The sequence below is a fragment of the Vombatus ursinus genome, unplaced genomic scaffold (assembly GCF_900497805.2).
Source record: "Vombatus ursinus unplaced genomic scaffold, bare-nosed wombat genome assembly UNPS02001287.1, whole genome shotgun sequence".
Taxonomy (NCBI): domain Eukaryota; kingdom Metazoa; phylum Chordata; class Mammalia; order Diprotodontia; family Vombatidae; genus Vombatus; species Vombatus ursinus.
The window spans coordinates 853,795-877,208 of NW_020941065.1; the positions used below are offsets into that span (position 1 = coordinate 853,795).

Sequence of the window (23,414 nt, forward strand, 5' to 3'; positions counted from 1 at the left end):
ACTGACAGACTCATAACAGTACTATTAGTGCCTTATTCCTTGAGGAAAGGGAGAGGCTTACTTTTTATATTTTTCTCCCCAGTGCCTAACATAGTACCTGGCACATTGTTGTTGTGGTGATTGTTGAGTCGTATGTGACCGTAACCTCACGAACCATGACATCCCAGGCATTTCTCTCTTTCATTATCTCCCAAAGTTTGTTGGGGCCATCTCCAGTCATCTTGATTTATGTCTTGCCACTGGACCCAAATGGCTCCAGAGGAGACTTACTTAAATCCAATTCACTTGCAAGTCATGGCATCATCTTCCTGATGTCATGGTCCCTGTTTCAGAATGAAGGACAAACAACAACCCAAAGTTTGTTCAAGCTCATGTTAGTTGCTTCTGTGACTCTATCTATCCATCTCATCCTCTGCCATCCTCTTTTTCTTTTGCCTTCAATCTTTCCTAACATCAGGTTCTTTTCCAATGAGTCCTGCTTTCTTATATGTGGCCAAAGTATTTAAGCTTCCGCTTCAGTATTTATCCTTCCAAAGAATAGTCTGAATTGATTCCTTTAAGTATTGACTGATTTTATCTCCGCCTTGCACATAGTAGGTGCTTAATTAATGTTTGTTGAATTGAATTCTACTTCTTTGTATAAGCAAAAAATAATACTGCTGAATGAATGAAGGAATGAATGAATGATTTGGTGAGTGGTTACTTATTTTTCTCATGTGATCTCTTTCAGGAAGCCCCAGCATCTGGCTATGACAGACACAGTGCTTAGCAACAGTTCTGATCGCTGGATGTGCCCCAATGACAGATCCATGGCCCTCCGCACAAGGTAAGCTGCTGTTTATTCCTGGTTTTGATTTGGGGAGAGGGCATAGATTTTTTTCTTCAGAAAAAAAAGAAATAGACTATCTTCCCCAGTGCCTTCAAACTAGGTAGATTTTTACAGTGAGAGTGAGTCCCAATTCCACACTGGTTGTATGGCTTTAAAATGTACTTCAGTTCACTATCAGGGTCTTAAATTTTAATCCTGGAATTCCAGGGAGAAGAGAGACCAGTGTGGGAGAAAAAACATGGCCCTAGGAGTCAGAGCACTTGGGTTCTAGTCTTGCTAAGTTAGTTCTTGCTAAACCAGGGGATTTAGCAAGGGTCCAGGAGAGGGCAACAAGGATAGTGAGAGATCTCAGTTCAGTCATTTTTTCAGTCATGTCCAACTCTTCATGACCCTACTTGGAATTTTCTTGACAAAGATACTGGAGTGGTTTGCCATTTCTTTCTCTTGCTCATTTTACAGATGAAGAAACTGTAGCAAACAGGTTAAGTTACTTGTCTAGGGTCACACAGTTATTAAGAGCCTGACACCAGATTTGAACTCAGGTCTTCCTGACTCCAGGCCCAGCAATCTATCTACTGCACCACCCAGCTGCCCAAGGGACCTCGAAGTCATGTCATATAAGGCTTAGCTGAAGCTGAAGGCTTTTTAAGAATGTTTAGCCTGGAGAAGAGGAGGATTGGGATGGTGGAGAGAATACATGACAACCACCTTCAAGTATTTGGAGGGCTATCACATGGAAGGGGAATGAGATTTGTTCTACTTGGCCCCAGAGAGCAGAACTGGGAATAATATGTAGAAGTTGTAGAGAAGCCAATTTAGGTTCAGTGGAATGAAGAGCTTCCTAACAAGAAGTGATCTCAAGTGAAATGGCTGCCTTGGCAGGTGTTGAGTTCCCCCTTCCTGGAGAGTTTAAAGAAGAAGTCCCTTGATGAAAATGTTATAGAGAAATTTCTTGTTCAGGTAAGAGTTGGACTATGGGGGCTTTGAAGTTCCTCTCGACTCTGAGATTTTGTGTTAGTCCTGACTTTGATACTTGTAGGCTGTCTAAGGTAGGTTACCCTGGGCCTCAGTTCATTCCCCTATAAAATGAAAAAGTTCAGACTAAGTAATAATAACAATAACAACAATAATGATGATAATAATATGAAACAGCTAAGATCCAAGAGTGGAACCAGAAGGCCTTATAGGGGTGACATCCCCATGAGCTCAAATAACAATATGTTGACTAAGAAGCATCAAACAAACGGCCCAACCAAAGCAGATTGTTTATAGAAATGGAAGGGTTTATGATACCAAATCAGGATGAGGTTGTTGCCACCAGAAATTACAGATGGAAACCTATATTTATTGGTTATTCCAGATTATACAGGGAACCAATAGAAACGGTGTATCAGACGACTACTGGCTACCAAATGTCTAGCAAGATGTATCCTGGTGGCTAGGATCATGTACCAGAAGCTCAATATCTTTCCTTCATAAACTAACAGATGACAAATCCTTGTTTGGCAGTTAATACCCTCAAGATATCTTTGTGAATTAAAGAGATGAACTGTACAAGATCAAGCACATCAACACATGCAAATCTGTTGTCCAGTCATGACAAATTGAATGACAACCTTTGAAATAGCTCTCCCCATGAGATTACTAACTTTGAATGTGTGCTGTGTACCAATACTCATAATCTCCAAGCAACATAGAATGAAAATATCTCAAAATATAGAAGCCTAGCAAACTAGGAGTAAGATGAAGTACCTATCGTTCATCTTTTCCTGTTTGCTATTGGAGTTTTCCTGAGGATGCTTTCAGTGAGCCTGCAGAAGATGAGTATAACGTCCTAACGCTTTCATCCAGCTACAAAAAGCAGTTATTTTTCCTGCCTTTGCAAAAGTCCATAGAACATTCAATATAAAGGAATGATAACAGGATAGAAGCTTGTCTCAAGATCATTTCTATCTGAACCCAAGTGAGAATAGATGAGGTTGAGATAATAACAATAATAATAATAAATCAAAGTCACATGAGAACAGGATGAGGTATGTGTCATCCCTAGAATCCTCTCTGCTACTGAAGCAGTCTACAAAATGCTTTGGTGATCCTACAAAAGATCAGCTTACATCCCAACACTTTTAGTGAAATGAATGTATGAATAAAGCATTTATTGAGTATTTACCATTTGCAAAGCACTGGAGATTCAAATAGAAAAGTCAGACAGCCCTTGTTTTCAAGAAGCTCACAATCTAATGAGACAGATAAGATGTATGGCAGGTTTTAGCTACAAATAAGATGGAAAATCCCATGGTCCATAAGGTGCAGGGGCAAAGGAGATGGTCATGCCTCTTCTTTAATGTCATTTCCACTGATAAAATCCTATCACCTTCTGATATTGAATCACTTAACAAGATCAAGGACTTTGGTGTCAAGAACTTTCTTTTCTGGCTGTGGCCATCACACCTGCCAGAGCAGTGGCCAGGCTCTATCTCCACAGTGATGATAACTGAAGGCACTGGACTGGAAGTGTTGCTATTCTCAAGACTCTTGGGTTTAGGGTCCTTGACTTTTCTCTACCAGGGTCTGAGGGAAGATGGTGGTCAAGGTGGTGGCTTGAGCTGCTTGGTACCTGCTGCCTCCTATCTCCCACTCAGAGGGTCCTGTTCTTGCAGCTGGACTGGCTCACCTTCCCAGTGAGTGACTGTTGGCCGGCAGTTGGTGGGAATGGTTAGCCCTTTCTCTCTAGCAGTTACCTCCCTAGAGGGTATATGTGAAGGCTGGGACAGGTGGTCTACAGAGTGCTGCACCCCCAGGACTCCTTTGCTTACACACATATCAGTGGCAGTTTGCAAGCAGCTGTTGCTGGTGGTGATGAGGAAGGAGGGATCCCTTCTCAATAATAATTTGTTGATGTGTCCAATTTATAATTAAAATATATATGGACATATTCATATAGAATACATGTGTGTAGAATTATACACATACATACACACATATCTTTTAAAAAAGCCAATGTGGGAGGGGGAGAGAAGACAACTGGAAATCAAAATGATCTTGTGGTACCACCTAAAATTATAGATAATAAATTGGCACGGAGAAGAAACCATCTCAAAAGCAAATGACCCAGAAAACTAAGATGGCCCTTCTGCAATGCAGCACACATTCAAAGTTAGTAATCTCTGGCACTCTATAATCTACTTCACAGACTATTAAAATGAAGCAATCAGAAGAATATGTATTTCTGCAGTACTCTGCAGAGCACTAAATTAAAGGATAATAGCAGGATAGCAATTTGTCCTGGGTCCATTTCTATATGAACCACATCAAGATGAAAATTAGATAATAATAATAATGACAATGATAACAGCAAAAATAATGACATCTGACATTTCTGTGGTGCTTTAAGGTGTGTAAAGTGCTTTACAAATATTATCTCATTTGCTCCTTACAATAACCTGGAAGGTAGGTGCTGTTATACCCATTTTACAGTTGAAGGGACTGAGGCACAGAGAGATTGAGTGACATGCCTGGGGTTACACTACTAATAAGTATCAGAGGCAGAGTATGAACCCAGGCTGATTCTGACTTCCTTTTTTGATTAGGTTTTGTTAAAAGTAAGGTTATCTTTGAAAGCAAAGTGAGTTCCTAAAGCCTACATTGGGGTCCAATATAATGTGAAGAGAACATCTCACCAATTGAAAAATGTGTCTCTATTCAGTGATCAGTTGTCCAGAGGGTAAATGGGATTAAAGATAAAGTTTGCTTTAGTAAGTGCTAGTTATTTAAAATCTCATCCATCAGAATTGCGTTTAGCCAATATGAAATCCAACAATTACTTTCCATTTATATTGGGAATATTCAAATAGTCCATGACCAGGTTCATGAATATGCTCCTGAGAGCCTACCGAGCATCTTGACATTCGAAATACCTCCAGTCACCCTCTATTGCTATTGCTTTTTCATCAGATATTAAAATTATTTTTCAATAAATGCTAATGGCTAGATAATAGCCATCCTGCATGACGCCAGAGTTGCTGCAGTGGTAATGGGTAATGCAGACATTTCTAATGTCTTTCTCAAGCAAATTAAGAAATCCAGCTTTAATTAACATCCAGTTGGACACACTTGCAGCTTATGCAATTGCCAAATATCTTCATTTCTCTGCTGCTTTTGATCCAGCATGTTTGACCGGCTGATCATTTCTGAAACTGATGGCTAAGGGCATGCAGAATTCCAGAATCTCAGCATTGGAAGGACCCTCAGAGGTCATCCCTGCACAAGATGTCCCCCCACAATGTCCCCCAACAAGAGATCCTTTAGTCTTTGCTAAGAGACTTCCAGCGAGGGACACCCCACTGCGTCCCGAGGCAGTCCATCCCATTTATGACTCATCCTCATTCGCAAGAAGTTTTTTATGGACAGAAAGCCTAGATTTGCTTCTTTGTGGTGACTACATATTGCTTCTAGTCTTGCTCAGTGGGACCAAGTAGAACAAGCCTATTCCCTTTTCCACATGACAAGCCTTCCACTTGAAGACTACTCTTATGCTTCCTCATCCCCTCCCAACTCTTCCTTTCTCCAGACTAAGCATTTCTAATTACTTCAACCTTTATATGGCCCAATCTTGAGCCCTTCGATCATCCTGGTCGCATTCTTTTGGACATTCTCCAGCTAGGTGGTACAGTAGACAAAGCACTGAGTTCAAATCTGGCCTCAGATGCTTACTAGTTGTGTGACCCCAGACAAGTCACTTAAGTGCTTTTTGCCTCACTTTCCTCAATTGTAAAATGGGGAAAATAATAGCACCTATCACTCAGGGTTTTTATGAGGATCAGGTGAAGTAATATTTTTAAAGCACTTAACACAGTGCCTGACACACAGCTGGTGCTATATACATGCTGGATGCTGCTGCTTTGGCTGATTATTTCAGTTTATCAATGTTTAAAGCAAGTGTGATATAGTGGTCAGAGAAACAGATTTGGTGTCAGTGGGCATGCATTTAAATTCCATTACTGCCTTTTACTCCCTGTATCACCTTGGGCAAGTCACTTGTCTCCTCTGGCTCTATTTCTTCTTCTGTAAAACAGGAGTGTTGTATCTGGTGGTGTCCAAGGTCCCTTATCACTCTGAATATACGGTCTTGTGATCTTTTCCAAAGCTTTGACTCTTAGAATGGAACATAATATTTAGACATGGTCTGACTAAGGCATGGTCAACAGCTATCCCTTTTCAATTCTGCCTCTTTGTTTCCCTAGATTCCTTCAAGTCTCAGCTTCAATCTTACTTTCTACAGAAGTCTTTTTTTCATTTTTACTACCACTAGTATCTTTCCTCTGAGATTATATTCCATTTGTACTGTATATAGCTTGCAAGTACAATTATTTCTAAGTTTTCTCCCCTATTAAAGAGTAAACATCTTGAGGTCGGGGACTCAGTATTGTCTTTGTCTTTATTTGTATCCCCAGTGCTTGGCATAATTCTTGGCACATAGTAAGCTCTTAATACATTTTTGTTGACTGACTCTCATCCCTTTATTCTTGGAACTTAGTCTCTCTTCATGCAGCTAACTGTCACCCAGAAGAGGGGAAAACACATTGCAAATAAAATAACTTTTCAGTTATTCTGATTCTGGAGCCAGAGGGAGCCTACCCCTATCTATATGAGAACCACGTGGTCCATAGCTATACGGCAGACAATTACACCCCAAATTTTGGTGCTCCATGTTGGGCATCGGTAACAAGAATGTGGTTCATCTCTAGGAAGTCTACATGCTAAGTTTTTGTTCCCAAGTTATAAAATCACAGAATACCAGAGCTAGAAGATTATCTTAGACATTGTCTATTTCATTCCATAGGTTGGAAAATGAGAATCAAAGCAGAGAAGTAATTTGCTCAAAGACATGGCACTGGAGAATGGTACAACTAAGACTAGACCTGAGGTCTCCTGACTCCTAATCAAATATTCTTTCCATCATACTGAACAGCTACCCTCTATCCTTAATGTATGGAAGAATTGGGGACCAATCAGTATTAGGTTATTTCTATATTTTACTAAAACCGTCAGTCAACTGGCCATTGCTAAATGCTCAAATGAGTGGTTGAACTAAATTGATGGGCATGACAAAAATGATGCATTATTTGACTGAGTGGGCTGAAAAGTTTCACTAAGACCATTGGACTTGGCATACCTGTGCAATCATAGTCTTGTTTTTGGTTCAGTAAGAAGGAAGTAGGTTATTAAAAGTTATACTTTGTGGTTAATCAGCATTACTGTTTGAAGACATTACCATTGCATTTCTTTTTCTAACCTCATTTCTTGTTTCTTTTCCTTTTCTCTGTTTTCTTGGCTTTCAAACAGTGAAAAGGAGCAGTAAGTATTCTGTGACATTTACCTTTCTATTGACTGTCTTTTGCCTGTTTTTTTTAATCAGTGTGGTATGCTCCTACAGAGAGAAGTTACAGGTCAAAGAATAAGCATTGTTAAAAAAAAAAAGATATTTGTAAAAGTTCCCAGAGACTCAAAGCATTCAAAGAAGTTCCAAAAGATTTGGCAGCTTCTTCCAAATCCCGGGGAGGGAAGCAGATGTGGGATGTGGAGGTGGGCTTAAGATTTAGTCCTTGATAATAACTTGGCCATGATTGGCAGCCAGTCTCTGATGCCTTGATTTCTTTAGCTTCACACCAGGAAAGCTCCCTTTGATAAAATAAATGCCAAGTAGAATAATTTCTCTTGATAATAACAGAATGCTGGGCATACACCTTACAATGCAGTTCACTGAGCACATAATTTCCATCCCAGCATAAAAGGTTATCTTGTTTTCCAATGGAAATGACTTTGAAGCAAAGGGCAGATGTGGGTGAGGGGTCAGTTTGAATGACCAAAACTAGGAAAATTGGATTATCTTTGCACATACCTACACCTTCAAAAAATGCAGAAAACACATCCATCCTCTATACTTAATACTTCTAATTGGGCAAAACAGCAGTTCATTTACCCGGACCTCAGTTTCCTCAGCTGTAAAATAAGGGAATTGGACTATATGACTTCTGAGGTCGCTTCTGCCTCTAAATGTCTGATCTTATTCTTTCTAATGATGATGATGGCAATTCATTTGAATTCGACACACATGTATTAAGTACCTACTATAGACACACATGTATTAAAAACCTATTATATGCCAGGTTTTGTGGTATTATGGGAACAGCACTAGACTTAGAGTTAGATGACAAGGATTTGGTCCCAGCTTTCTCCACTTGTTAACTGTCTGACCTCTCTAAGTTCTAGCATCCTTATCTGCATTAAAGGAATTGATATCCTGATTTCCTTCAGGACTCAGCTCAAATGCCACCTTCTGTAGGAGGTCACAGGTTGTTAATGCCTTCCTCTCTAAGGTTACCTTGTACCTACTTTGTATATATCTTTGGTATACCAATATATGTACCCATTGTTTTTTCCCATCACAAGAAGGGTTCAAATACCAGTTCTGCCACCAACTCTGAATGATCTATTTAGAGAATCCATCAGTCCATGTATAACATCTCACATGTGTAGACTGGTTGCACTACTCTGGGGCTTCTCTGATTTCTAAACCATGTCCCCTGGTTCGGGTAAGCTTTTTAGCTTCATTTTGTGTGTTTTCCCCATTAGACCGTGAGCTCCTCAAGGGCAGGAAAGTATCTTTATTTTTGTATTTATACTCCCCAGTGCTTAGCATAAGACCTGGCACGTGGTAGGCACTTAAGAACTGTTTATTGACTGACTGACTGGAAAGAATGCTGGATTTGGAGTCAAGAGGACCTGGGATTGAATCTTGGCTGTGAAGCTTAGTAACTCTGCAAATCTAAGCAAGCCTTTTAATTTCTCTGAGTCTCAGTTTCTTTACCTGGAAAGTGGGGTTAATAACAGCATCCACCTCACAGTGTTGTTGGAAAGATCAAATGACCCCCTGCTCAATAAACTCCAGTGACTCTGTTTGACCTCCAGGTCATATAAAATATACATATAAAATAAATTAAAAGTGAAGTACTTCATAAAAAGAAAGATCAAATGAGGTCAACTTGCAGACCTTAAAGATAGAAACTGGACCTGTGGTTTCATTGGTATGGGAACTCCAAAGTTGAGAAGACTGCCTCTATCAATTCAGGTTAACACCTTCTCTATCCATCATGCCAGGCTGTCTATGAATTGTTACTCTAATACACATGGAAATACTTTTTGATTCAAAGTAGTCTACACATTTAAGATGATATTCATGAAGTGATGGATTCTTTACATAGATCATTCATAGGTAGTCATGGAAATGGTATTTGAACCAAGTCTTCTAACTCCAAATGCGTTATACCATATTGCTACTCCTGTTTGTAAGGAGTAGAGGCATTGAAGTGAGAGAGGGGTTTAGGGATAATGCCTGGGGTTGACTGGGGTGGCTTAGGTTTGTGAAAGACCACCACAACTAAGCGTGGCCCAGAAGCAGTCCTGGTCTCAGGCTGAATTGGCTACTTGTGTCATTCCATTGGAGTATTGGAATAGGGGGAGAGCCCTTCACCCCACCCTCAATGCAGGAAGAGTAGCTTAGAGAAGGTACCATCTCCAGATCTTTCAACCCCTTCCTAATAGGCAGCCCATTAGGAGCCTGCCTCACCATACAGGAGAGCTTCCAATTCAGCAAGCAAATATTTCTGTCCAAGGCACTGTGCTAGTTTCTGGGTACACAGAGACAAAAGCAAGATAGTTCCTGATCTCAAGGAGTTTATATTGTATTGGGGGATATGACATGTGTACAGCTAAAAAATTCAAGATAATGTGAGAGAGGGAGGAGAGAGAGAGAGAAGAAGAAGAAGAAGAAGAAGAAGAAGAAGAAGAAGAGGAGGAGGAGGAGGAAGAGGAGGAAGAAGAAGAAGAAGAGGAAGAAGAGGAGGAAGAAGAAGAAGGAGGAGGAGGAGGAAGAAGAAGAAGAGGAAGAAGAAGAAGAAGAAGAGGAAGAAGAGGAGGAAGAAGAAGAAGGAGGAGGAGGAGGAGGAGGAGGAGGAGGAGAAGGAGAAGGAGAAGAAGAAGAAGGGAGTAGAGGTCATAATGAAGGGGCACCTGAATGGGTCCCTGAAGAAAACTAGGGATCTTAATAGGTGGGGATGAGCAGGGAGTACATTTCAGGCATAGGACACTGCTTATGCCAAGGCTCATTGGTGGGAGAGGGAATGTTTCATTTAGATGTTCTTAGACAGATTTAACCCTACAGTTACACAGTAATTTTTCTTTTTCTTTTTTTTTTATGCAGTAATTTTTCCACTGCTGGGGATGCAGGTATTGCCATATGAGTGAGTTTTCCAGATGCTTGAAAATACAAAGCATTATTTTAGCTTAGACATTTCTCATGAAAATCTATTTAAATGTATCATCCATATTCTTACCTTCTCAAACCCAGAATATTGAACACAATTTAATCTGTCCTTAATGCCTCAAGATTATCATTATGACTATCAGTGCTTACACAACCCATGGTCACACAGTTAATATGTTTCAGGGGCAGGACTCGAACCCAGATCTTTCTTACCCCAAGACCAGCCTCTACGCATTATACTGTTATGCATTTAGGTGGCTCCCACATGTCTTCAAATATAGCTTTTTCCTTGTGGAAAGAGCACTGGGCTTGGAGTTAGAACACCCAAGGTTAAGTCTTATCCCTGCAACTTATAGACTATAGGATCCTAGACAAAGCCTTTAAGCTTTCTGGGCTTCTGTTTCCTCAACTGTAAAGTAAGGATAATAATATATCTCCTAGCTACTTCACCGGGTAATCGAGAGAATGATTTTTGGCAAACATTATAATGCTATAGGAATAATAACACTCTCAGGATCTACTGAAGTGAGTAGGGTGATTTTCCCCTACACTAAGTAGCCCCATCCCATACCACACTTGGACCACTGAGATTATTGAGTTCTGGTGTCAGTTTTTTATACTTTTTCTGTCACTTTCCTCTCTGTTATCTCAAGTGAGATAATACAGTCGATCCTGAATGTTCACAGGGGTAATGTTCCTAGAAAATAGTGCAAAAGTAAAAAACACAAATGGGAAATAGGGGTTAGGTTCCCATGACCATCAAAAACTCTAATCTGCATATAAATCTTAATAACAAAACATTAATTCTGATAATTTGTACTTTTCTTAACATAGTAACCATGAAACAATCCATAAAAGTGCAGCACACAAAATAAAATTGATAACATGCAAGACACTTTTTCTCACTAGTAATTCCCTAGCATTTTGTGCTAACACCTCAATTTAAAAAAAAACATTGATTTCATAATACATGAAATCTATAATACTGTAAATACTTTTCTCCTTTTTGCAGGTATAACAAATTGGCCATTTGTTAACCCCAAACCCGAGGCCAACTGTGGCTGCAGGCATTCTGGCAGGAAGTTTATCTAACACCTTTATTTTCTCACTGAATCACTTTGCACTGACTTTGCACTCTTGTGCTTAGAGCTCAAAGGACTTGCACCACACTTTGGGGGCATAATTGCGATGCAAAACAAATTTTAAAAGCAAACAATTAAAATATGTAATGAATGCATGGGGAAGCTCTTTACAAGGGTAGGAAGAACAAGACCAGTGAAGCACCTACTAGGATACAAATTTGCACGCATACATTCATGCATGCCTCTCATTTATTTTTCTCTACTGTGAACAGTCTCAAATGTGCATAGTTGCCAATGCAAAAGTGAAAATGAGGCTACTAAGGAAATCACAGGAAGAGTTGAAATCGCAAAAGTTAAATCCGTGAATGTTGAGGCTTGACTCTATTTATAAAGTCATTTTACAAAGTTTGTAAAGATATGATGTTTGTAAAGTTATAAAGTACTTAGCACGGTGTCTGACACATAGCAGACACTCCCTTCCTGTCTCCCTCATTAATTATTAATTCTCGGGACTGTCAATGGGCTTTCTTCTAGCATACTAGTCCTAAATTTGTGTTCCTAAACTGCTGCGCCTAATATGCTGTGGACTGGAAAAGCAGAGAACCAAGTATTATTAGGCTTATGCCTGGCAAATGGAGGGTGTTAGAGTAATTGTTACTGAATAGATGAAGTAAAACAAAAGTAAATAGGATCTGAAAGAGAGGTACCCTGAGTCAAGTGCATGAGCCTCTGCAAAGGAACTCTGTATCATTTGTCAAATGGCTGTGATGTGGATGGAAGTGTGAGGCTTATTGTTTCATATGTCCCCAGAAGGCAGGACAAGCACACAGAGAGTTAGAGGATGGGATCAAATTCCAATCCTGCCACTCACTTAGCTAGCTGTGTGACCTTGGGCAACTCACTTAACCTCTCTGAGCTTCAGTTTCTATATCAGTAAAATTACTAGATGATGTCAAAAGGCTCATTCAACTCTAAAATTTCTGATTCCATGATCCACTGGGAGGGGCAGAGGCAGATTTATGGAAGAATTTCCTAATGATTATGGCAATGAAGCAGATTCAATTACATGATTAGGTGGTGAGTTTCTTGTCAGAAAAAGGATCGTAACAGGGACTATGTGAAAACTTGTTGAGTGTATAAAAGAGAAGGTTCTTTCTTCAGGTAGGAGGTCAATATGAGTTAACATTATTATATGGCGGCACCTTCAAAGCTAATATGATTTGGGGCTATTTTAAGAAAAGCACACATTAGTGTGCACCTTACTAGGGAGATAATAATCACTCTATCCTTTGCCATGGTCAGACTACATATGGCGTATTGGGGCAGCTGTATGGAGAATGGATTAGATGGGGTTGTGACTTGAGGGAAGGTATGAGTCTATTGGGTAGTAAGAATCTATTGCAGTAGTCCTGGCCAGAGATCATGCCGGCCTGAACTAGATTAGGGAGAAGGGAGGCAGATGCAAGAGAAGTTGTAGAAATAGAAGCAACAAGATTTGGGAATTGATTGGATGGATATGTGGGTAAAGGGAAAGTGAGGAGTAGAGAATGACTTTGAGATTGTGACCATAAGGGTGGTGATATTATCAACAGAAACTTGGAAGGGAGAGGGGAAGGTAATAAGTTTTGTTTTTGACATGTTGATTTTGAGATGCTCATGGGAGAACCAATTTAAATGTGCGAGAGGCGATTGGTGATGTGGGACTGAAGCTCGGGAGAGAGACTAGGGCTGAATATATAGAGCTGGGAGTTATCTGTGTGGAGATGAAAATTGGACCCATGGGAACTGACGAGGTCACCAGGAGGCAGTTAATGTAAATAATGTATGTGTGTGTGTGTATAGTATTTACATGTATATGTACACACGCATAGATTATAGACATGTATATGTACACACATATATTTGTGTTTGTTCTTCATTCTTGAAGAGGACCATGACATCAGGGAGATGATGACATGTCTTGCAATTGATTTTGTTTTGAGTGAGAGAGGGTTGTGCAAGGTCATCAGCCTCACTTTCTCCTCCAGAGTCATCTGGGTCCAGTGGCCAGATATTCATCAGGATGACTGGAGATGGTCCAGGATGCAATGAGAGACCATGTGTCTTTTAAGCTAAGGTCTTTTCAGATACTCACTGAGTGAGGCAATGTCCATTCAGTGAATAAGCCTCCTTAAGAAGTGAATCAAGGGATGGCCCCTTTAATAAAAAAGTCAAACTGGGAGTGCAAGACCCTCTGGGTTGCTGGCCAAAAGAGAAACAGTTACTATTTACATTCACTCTGAGCCTGGAGGGCCCCAAAATAACCAGTAAATGGTGCTTGCGCAGGGACCTTTTGTTGTCCAATCTGTGAGCTCCAGAGTGAATTGGATTTAAGGCTAGGTCATTGAGAGAGAAATCTAGCCAGTAAACCCCAAGTTAAGTAGGCAGAATTCAGCCGTCAAAATTTACCTTCCTTTGGACTGAATACCCTCAAGTAAGGGGAGAGCAGAGCAGAACAGAACAGAGGAGAGGAGAAGAGAGGAGTAAAACGGTTATAATAATAGCAACAATTGAGTCTTATAGCAGCCCCATGAAATTAAATTTTGTTGCTCTTATTATGCCTATTTTATAGGTGAGAAAATTGAGGTTTAGCAAAGTAAAGTGACTGTTACATAGTCACACAACTGGTGTCAGAGGTAGAATATCAGCCCAAGTCTTCCTAACCCCAGGTATAACATACTATCCACTACTCACTCGAAGTTGCCTTTCTAGGGAATTTAGGAATGACCAATTGTAAGCTGGAAGCTCTATTTGATTTCTCTACTCCCCAGCTACCTACTTAAAGATACCAGTTTGATCCTGAACAATGATGCAGCGAACAAGGCCAAATTAGTTCTGTTTTATCCCCAGATGAGCACAGTCTGGCTTCTACATCCTATTGGATCATTAATTCAGGCTAAACAGGCTTCATTACCACCACTGCTCCCATCCATGGTGACAGGGTAACATTTTGGGGTTGGTAAAAGTCTCTCCCAGATGTTATCTGTGTAAGCTTTCCCTGTTTAATTTCACAAAGGGCTGTTGAAGCCACCATGGACAGCAGCATGACTTCTAAAGTGAGAGCAGATGCTTTCTTTGTAGCATATATCCATCTCCTTCCTCTTCTCCACCAGCCCCTAGGAGATGAGTCTGTTTATTTTATCTGGGAACAAGATGTAGCAGATTGTGCTGAGAGCCACTCTGCTGAAATCACTGCAGGTGGGAGTAGCCTTTTGAGGGCACCAGAGCCAAAACCCTTCATCTTCTGCTGAAGATACAGTTGTTTTTGTCTTTGGGATTCTGAGGAGCAAGTGGGCTCTTTCTTTACCACCTCATCACTTGCTTTCCCCTAATCAAGCTGATCTATTGTGGTCCACGAACCGAGCCCTGCTGGAAATTGGATGTTTGGGAGTGCTAGTCAGAGTCAGAAGCTAATGAAATTTACACAAGAAAGTGACATGGTCTATGTTGTAGAGACATGCACAGTAGGAGGAGCATTGGTAGGATAAGAGACTAGTGTGGCATATAGATTTCTACCTCACAAGAAAGGTGGTGAGTGTAAAAAGAAAATCAATCATCACAAGAATAAATGGAATAGACAATACATGGGATCATAGGGCTATAAGGTTATAAATGTAGATCTAGAAAGGACCTTCAAGACCATTTAGTTCAACTCCCTCATTTTACAAAAGAGGAAACTGAGGCCAAGCGACATTTCATGATCATGGATCAAGATCTGGGAGGCACCTTAGAGATCAGTTAGTCCTACATTCTCATTTTACAGAAGAGGAAACTCAGGCCCAAGAAACTAAGATGACTTACCCAATGTCACACAGGTAATAGGAGGCAAAACTGAGATTCAGACCCAAGTCTTCCTACTTCAAATCTAATACTGTTTCCATGTCACCACGGTTGAACATTCACGAAATAAATTTCTTTTTTCTTGCGTAGTGGCAGCTGGTGGTACAGTGAATAGAGTGTTAGGCTTGGAATCAGGAAGAGTTGAATTCAAATCTGGCCTTAGATACTAACTAGCTGTGTGACTCTAGGCAAGTAATTTAACCTCTGTTTGCCTCAGTTTCCTCAACTGCAAAATAAGAATAATAATAGGTTCTATGTTGCATGTTTATTGTGAAAATCAATAAATATTTGTAAATATCTGATAATATTTGTAAAAAGTACTTAGCACAATGCCTGGCACACAGCACTATAGAAATGCTTATTCTCTTCCTTTGTCTCTTGGAAAGCATGACATGGTACATCCATGTATGTGTTCGTATTCACTAAACTTAGCTTTCTTTTAATCAAGCACCTTTTATTGAGATGACGGCTTCCAGAATCCAAAGAACCAAAGTGTTGTGATGACTCCTTCTCTTGCTATGGGTTGCTTATTCTAGCATAGTATAATGGCTAGAGTGCTGGACTTGGAGTCAGGAAGACTCAAGTTCAAATCTTGCCATAAGACACTGACTAGTTGTGTGACCCTGAGCAAGTCACTTAATCTCTCTCAGCCTCAATGTCTTCATCTGTAGCCTGGAGGTAAAGAGAGCGCTTACCTCCCAGAGTTTTTTGTGAAGATCAAATGAAATGATGTATGTAAAGCACAATATACATGTCAGATATCATAGTTATTTTCTTTCCTATCATCATCATCTTCACTATTATTTAGTGATCAATCAATCAACAAATAGTTATTCAGGTCTTTCTGCATGCTAAAGGTTTGTTCCATCTCTGACACATACCAGCTGTGTGACTTTGGGAAAGATACTTGACTTCTCAGTGGTCTAGGCAACTTTCTAAGACTACAAATTGCAGAGAAGGTGCATTGGTAAAGACTTTCCTCACCTGGAATTCCCTATGCTATTGAAATCACAAGTTCAAATCCTTCCAACTATGTTCAGGGAACTATGCTAAGCTATTGAGATACAAAGAAAAGCAGAAATAGTCCCTGCCTTCAAGATGCTTACATCCTAATGGGGAAGACAGTATATACCTCAGTAGATACATAGGCAAACTAGGTGGCACAGTGGATAGTGTGCCAGGCCTGGAGTCAGGAAGACTTATCTTTCTGAGCTCAAATCTGGCCTCAGACACTTACTAGTTGTGTGACCCTAGGTAAGTCACTTAACATTGTTTGCCTCAGTTTCCTCATATGTAAAATGAGTTGAGGAGGAAATGGTAAACCACTCCAATGTATTTGCCAAGAAAACTCCAAATGGGGTCATGAAGAGTCAGACACAACTGAAACAACCGAACAGCAACAACAGAGTTGATACATACATGATATAGAGAGAGTAAGTAATCTCAGAGGGGGAGATACTAATTACTTGGGGTTGGGAATGAGAAGAGTTTTCTGCAGGAGGTGGAATTTGAGTCTTGACGGCAGCTGTGGAGCAAAAAGGCAGAAATGATGAGGGAGAGATTCCCAGGGCTTGGGGGTAGACAGTGTAAAGATGTGGAGATGAGGGGTGAAATATTAATGTGCAAGAAACAAGTAGGTCTATATAGCAAAATTATAAAATACATGAAAAAATTAAATAGTGCTATGGGAGTGGGGAATAAGAGGTAAGAAGGCTGGAATGATAAGGAAGGGGGCCAAGCTTTAAGTTCCAAATATGTTTTATGCTTGAGTTTATATTTGATCTTGGAGAGCATAAGGATTCACCAAAGTTCGAGTAAGAGGGAGACATGGGCTGATTTATATTTGCCCAGAATCAGAGGATTATAGATTTGGAACTGAAAAGAACCTCAATGTTCATGGGGTCCAACATCCTCAATTTACAGAGGAGGAAATGGAGGATTGTTGGTGTTAGTTGACTTGTTCATGATCACCTAGCTAGTAAATAGTAAAACCAAGATTGAAACCCTGGTCCTCTGACTCCAGATCTAGTACCATTCCCATTGTACTATGTGCCATCTTTGCTGTGACCTGAACACCCTAAGAGGAGAAGAAAGCAAGTGTAGAGAGTAAACTTGGGATCATTACTAGATTTTTAAAAGTAGTGTTTCTGGGGGCTACTTTTGAATGGTTGAAATTATGACTCTAATAAAGGAACTTTGTATGTTGCTGGAGGGAGGGCAAGGAAAAGCATCATGCTGTAGTGGAAAGAGCACTAGATGGAAGATAGGGCCTCAAGTCCTCAAGCATTTATATAGTGCTTTAAGGTATTTATAACAAGTTACCTACCACCTATTAAGTGACTGCTTTATTGCCAGGTACTGTGCTAAGGACTCATGATACAAAGAAAGGCAAAAAACAGTCCCTCCTCTCAATGAGCTCATGGCTTAATGGGATATATGATACTTTGTATATGTTACATCACTTGGTCTTCACAACAACTCTGTGATGTAGGTGCTATCATTATCCCAATTTACAGATTAGGAAACTGAATCTGAGAGGTTAAGTGATTTGCCCAGTTTCACCCAACTAGTAAGTATCTGAGGCAGAACTTCAACCCAGGTGCTCCTGACATCAACTCAGGAAGTGCACTCTATCCACACCATCACCCAGCTGTCACTAACTTGGCATGTGGCCTTGGGCATGTCCCTTCCTCCATCTGGTCTTGGGCTTCTTCATCTGTACAGAGAGGAGGTTGGGTTAGATCATCTCCAAGGTCCCTTCCAGCTGAACACTGATTCTGGCATTGTTTGTAGGCTCTGTGAGATGTAGTGCAGCTGAGTCAGAACTACGGACAGTTCCTGAATGTTACTTGTTGGGTTAACACCCTGAGTGGCTGTCAATCTCTTTGGGCAGAAAACACCTTTCTTTCACATCAGTTTGGGATCATGGACCCTAGCTAATCCGATTGTAGAACTGGAAAGGATCTTAGAGGGCATCTAACTCAGGTCTTCATTTTACAGATGAGGTCACCATTTTCCCCTGTATGTGCTGCCCACCCTTATTAGAATGTTAGCTCCTTGAGGAGAGAAATTATCTTGCCTTTTTAGTGTTGGTATCCCCAGTGGTTAACATAGAACTTGGCATATAGTAAATGCTTAATAAATGCTTTTTGTTCATTTATTAACTCGTGTGATTTATTCGAAGTCACCTAGGTAGATATGTCATCGTCAAGGGCTTATTTAAAGTTCCCACAAGAGCCAGGAGTTTGCTTTCCTTGGCTGAGTTGTCTGAGTGGCTTTCAAGGGGAACTGTAGAGGCCAGATGTGCTCTTTGCCCCTAAATTGCAGGCAACTGCTGGGATTTCAGAGCTTGGCATTTGTGGGATTATAGGAGGAATAATTTGCCTGGGAAGGAATTTTTCAGATTCTTTTGGACCTCTAACAATACTGTGGGAGATTAGCATTCAGTTCCTTGAAACTGCCCTAGGCATATGCTTGTTAGCTCCTTTCTTTGAATACTGAGACTATCATGCATATAGGGCTAAGTACTGCATTCCATACACAAATCTTCTCCCATGGCCTGATCTCACAGAGGTAACTGTGGAGAACAGACAAATGCACTTCCATTTTTCAAAACAACTCACACAAAGTAACAGCCCTGACTTTGAATCTACTTTGCTTTAATTCTGGTTCTGTCACAAACTGGGCCTTCATGAATGTATCCTAGGCCAAGATCTGCCTGTTGGCAGCCTGGCACCATCTAGAAAGCTAGAGGAAACCAAATAATTGACTAAGGTGACTTCTAGTTCTAGAACTATGATCTTACAGGGAGCCACTGGAATTTGTAGAGCAGGGAAGAGAAATGGCCAGACTTGTCCTTTAGGAACATCCCTTTGGCAGCTGCATGGAGGATGTGCTAGAGGGGGGAGAGACTTGAGGCAAGAGAAGTAGTGCAAGCTGTTGCTATCTCTGTGTGGTACTGTGGCAAGGTGAATAGAATCCTAGGCTTCAATTCAGGAAGCCCTGCATACAAATATTGCCTCTAGTTATCTTCCAGCTGTGTGATCACGGGCAAATCACTTAACCCCTCTGAACATCAGTCGCCTGAACTGTAAAATGGGAGAAGGGATTTGACTAGATCAGTGGTGTCAAACTCAAAGAGAAATTGACCACATATTGACTTAGTTTTAAAATGTAATGTTATCTATGTTTTATTGTATTTTTATTTATTTTGTTAAATATTTCCCAATTACATTCTAGTCTGGTTCTGACTATACTTGGGAGTGTTGTGAACCCCATAAAACTCACAGGACCCATCTGGAACACCTCTAGACTAGGGGAACCCTAAGGGAATATCCTTCCAGCTCCAATTCTATGGGTCTATATATAGGCAGCAAAGTTTTCCAAACTCCAACTCCACTTTTCAGACAAATCATTGCCTACCTTTGTGAACCTCAGATTCCTCTCTAAAATAAGGGAACTTAGTTGGATGATCATCCATGTCCTTTCCAGCTTTATGATTTTAAGATTCAATGATTTTAAGCGGAAACATCACGAATACTTCTGGTGACTGAGGCAAGTGTCATGAAACATGCCTTCAGGTCAACTTTTTAATGCAAATTCAGTTATGCAGGTGAGCTCCCATAACACCATCCCTAGTGGAGAGAACAGTGTGATGGGGAAGCCAGTGAAAAGTTCTCCTAGGGCTGCTGCTGCTGGAGGAAGAGGGGAAAGCATCCACTTTGGTAGCTTCTCATTTTGACTAGTTATTCTTGTTAACTAGGTCCTTAGCTCAATTGTTTATCTGCTGCTGAAGGATTGAAAATGCTTTCAGCATCCTTTAAATTTAGGCACCCTGACACAAAGCCCCAGTCACCCTGCCCTAGTTGCCATTCTAATCTGAGGCCTAGAGAGGTTAAGCAACCCATCCATTGCCACGTGGCTTGTAAGGACCTGAGAAACTTTCAGAAAACCAGTCTTTTCTTTTTGGGGGAATTTGGTTGCAGGCTTAAAGTAGTTGATGCAAAGTATTGGTGATTATCAGGAGATGTGCCTATGGTTTAGTTTAACTCAACACTGGGAACCTCATGAGGCCAAAACAGAAAGAACTGAGAGACTGACATCTGTCTCTCTATTTTTGTGGCATTTGTACAAAGGGTAGGGACTTATTCAATGCAAGTTTATGATCCTTACTTACTGTATCCCTCTCTACCCACCCCAAACCTGTTCCTTTTCCTTCCTAGACCCAACCTCCCACCCACTGTTCTTTTCATATTTAAATGTGGTTTTTGTTTGTTGTTTTTATTTTGGTCAGGATTTCAACCCAGTTCTTTCTGATTCTAAGCCCAGCATCCTAGCCACAATGCCACAGTGCCCCCACGCATAGATCACACTTGCTCTATCTACCTTAGCAAATTGTTGTGAGTCAATTGCAATAATGTCTATGAAAAACTTTTTAAACTACAACTGTAACATAATACTGTGTGAATTGAATATTTTATTGCCATTATTATCCCAGATGTGATTGTTAGTGAGAATCAAAGGTCTTGTTCCTATCAACATGGACCCTCCCAACACTCCCACCACTAATTCCCCCCTAATCTGAATCTCCATTAGGTGAAAAAGATTTCATTGGGGAAAAAATGATCTCATGTTTTTGCTGTTTACTTTTGGAATGAGAACAGGGAAATCAACAGGAGGCAATGAGCCCCACAGAGGCAGATTGGAGATGTTTTGAAACACAGGTTTTGTTGTTTGTCTACTGTCTTCTGTGGCTAAGGAATTAGGTTTAGAGAAATGTATGATGCCCTCGATGGGGTTTCCTGCCCATCTGCTAGAGAGGGAAATTATCGTAATGTGTGGGCATGTGCGTGTTCTGTGGGATCCTCCTGTTTACTTGGTAACTCAGAGCTCATAGGATTAGATCTGGGCACCCAGAGGAAACTGTGGGTCACATGTGCACAATGACACCCATTTGGGTCCCTGTGGAGTAATAGACTGGATGAGGTCTGGGTCATAACTGACTAGCCAAGGGACCAGGGATGAGTGTGATGTTATTAGTGGGAGGATGGCACTTGAAGAAATCAAGAAATTCTTCTGATTTATTCCATGTTGGTTAGACTCTTAATGTGTCCAGTGTTGGCCATGGAGCTTTACAAAGGCTATAGATAAAGTGGAGAAAGGCCAGAGGTAGGAGTAATGGTTAAAGTGATGGAAAATAGATCCTAGAAAGAGATGCAAAGATTCCTTATAGCTCAGAGGGACTGTAGGTTTTTCAGCATTCATTCATGCAGCATTTTTTTTTTCATTGTTTGGGGATGGGGGTTGAAGATGAGCATCCAGATCCATGTTTTAATTGGTGAAAGAAATTCCCACTGAGGAAATTCCCTCAGAGACTTACTAACTGTGTGACCCTGGGCAGATCACTTAACTTTTCTGTCATTCAGTTTTTTCTTCTGCAAAATGAGATGACCTCTGAAGTCCCTTAGAGTTCTAGATCTAAGATCCTAAAACCTGTGATCCATCTCGGACAAGGGTCGAGTGACCTCAAAGTGATTTGTGTATAGATTTCAGGAGTTCTGTGAACTCAAAGGGGAAAAAATGACATCTTTACTTCAACACGATTGACTTCCCTTGTAATCTTATGCATTTTATCTTATGCATTTATAGACATTATTATGAGTAGGGATCCATTGGCTTCACCAGACCTCTGAAGGAGTCCAATGTACCACAAAGATTAAGATTCTCATATCTGGAGGATTTCCCTGTGTCCTGGTCTGCTTTTACCTACCTGGGACACCAGCTTATTTCTTCACATTCCTGGGCACCAGGGAGGAGGGGGAGACAATGTGTGAGTAAAGCTGGGAGGGGCAAAGGGAGAGTAGGAGAGAGGGTACACATGACTTTCAGGTCCCAACTTCAAGTGTCAAAAGGCAATTTCATGCCTGCTGACACAATTTGGAGAAGCAGAAATAATAGATGCTGACAGCTAATGGGACCATAGCTCTTACTGAAGAGCTATTTGCTGATTGGATTTAATTCCTCCCTCCTCTTAATGGAGGCAAAACTCTCTAGTGGTCTAACAATGTCTGGGCTCAGCCACATACCCCTCCCTGAGATAATGAAACTCTCTGTTTAATCAGTGAACCGTATCATGAAATACTTTATCAATCATCTTGCTTATAGCTTACCAGAGCATGGAGTTTTTCCAACTTTTTTTTTTATCATTTTAACATCCATTATCTCATTTGAGTCTCTCCATAACCCTATGAAATAGGCAAGACAGGGATTACTGTGACCATTTTATAGGTGAGGAAACCAAAATTCAGACAAGGGAAGTGACTAGCTCCAGGGCTCCTATGAGAGAGACATAGCAGGATTATTCCCATTCTACAGATGACAAAACTGAGGTCCAGCAATGGGAATATGGCCTGCCTACATGGTCACATAGACTGAGGGTCAAAGTTAGGAATTTAATTTAATTTTCCTGACTCTTAGTTTAATATTCTTTGTACTGTGCCATACTGTTGATTAACAATCATACTAACAAGTTATTGATATTAATAATAAGCAAATATTAATAACAAGTTATTTTATCTGCCTGTACCATAGTTTGCAAAAAATTAAAGATAAAATTATAATAATGGATAGCATCTCATCCCAAGACCATTTTATCTAAACTTCAATAAAAATGAGAATGAGATAATTTTTATAATAACAAAATCATATATATAGGACTTTAAGGTTTGTAAGGCACTTTTATACACTTTTTTTAAGGCAGTTGGGGTTAAGTGACTTGCCCAGGGTCACACAGCTAGTAAGTGTCAAGTGTTTGGTCTGAGGCCAGATTTGAACTCAGGTCCTCCTGACTTCAGGGCCGGTGCTCTATCCACTGCGCAACCTAGCTGCCCCCACTTTTATATACTTGATCAACATTCCAATCAACAAGCTTTTATTAAATATTTACCTATTATAAGTGCTATACATTAACTCCTCACAAGTCCAGTCAACAATCCAGGCATTGTGTTAATCACTGGAGATAAGAAGATAAGCCCGAAAAAAATGATAAGGCTGTGAGGCAGATCTTAAGAATATCCCAGTTTTACAGATAAGGAAACCAGAGCTCAAAAAGTTTAAGTGACTTGCTCAGGATCAGACAGCTAAAAAGTGGCTGAGTCAGGATTTGAACCCAGGTCTAACATCATAAGGCTCTTAAAGCTATGTAAACAAACAAACAAACAAACAAATGAATAGATAAATGAATTAATAAATAAATATAAAATCTCATTTGTGCCTTGTAACTACCATTTGCAGGAAGCAC

The 23,414-nt window shown here is 40.4% G+C and overlaps 1 protein-coding gene across 1 annotated transcript in view; it reads left to right on the forward strand.

Moving 5' to 3' along the window:
• The first annotated feature begins 773 nt into the window (after positions 1–773).
• The window catches only part of RPH3A (rabphilin 3A), a 120,161-nt gene continuing 97,520 nt past the window's right edge, over positions 774–23,414 (forward strand). Inside the window, exon 1 of the mRNA XM_027864819.1 lies at positions 774–826. Coding sequence (XP_027720620.1) covers positions 789–826 — 38 coding nt within the window. The 5' untranslated portion in view covers positions 774–788. The remainder of the gene's footprint in view (positions 827–23,414) is intronic.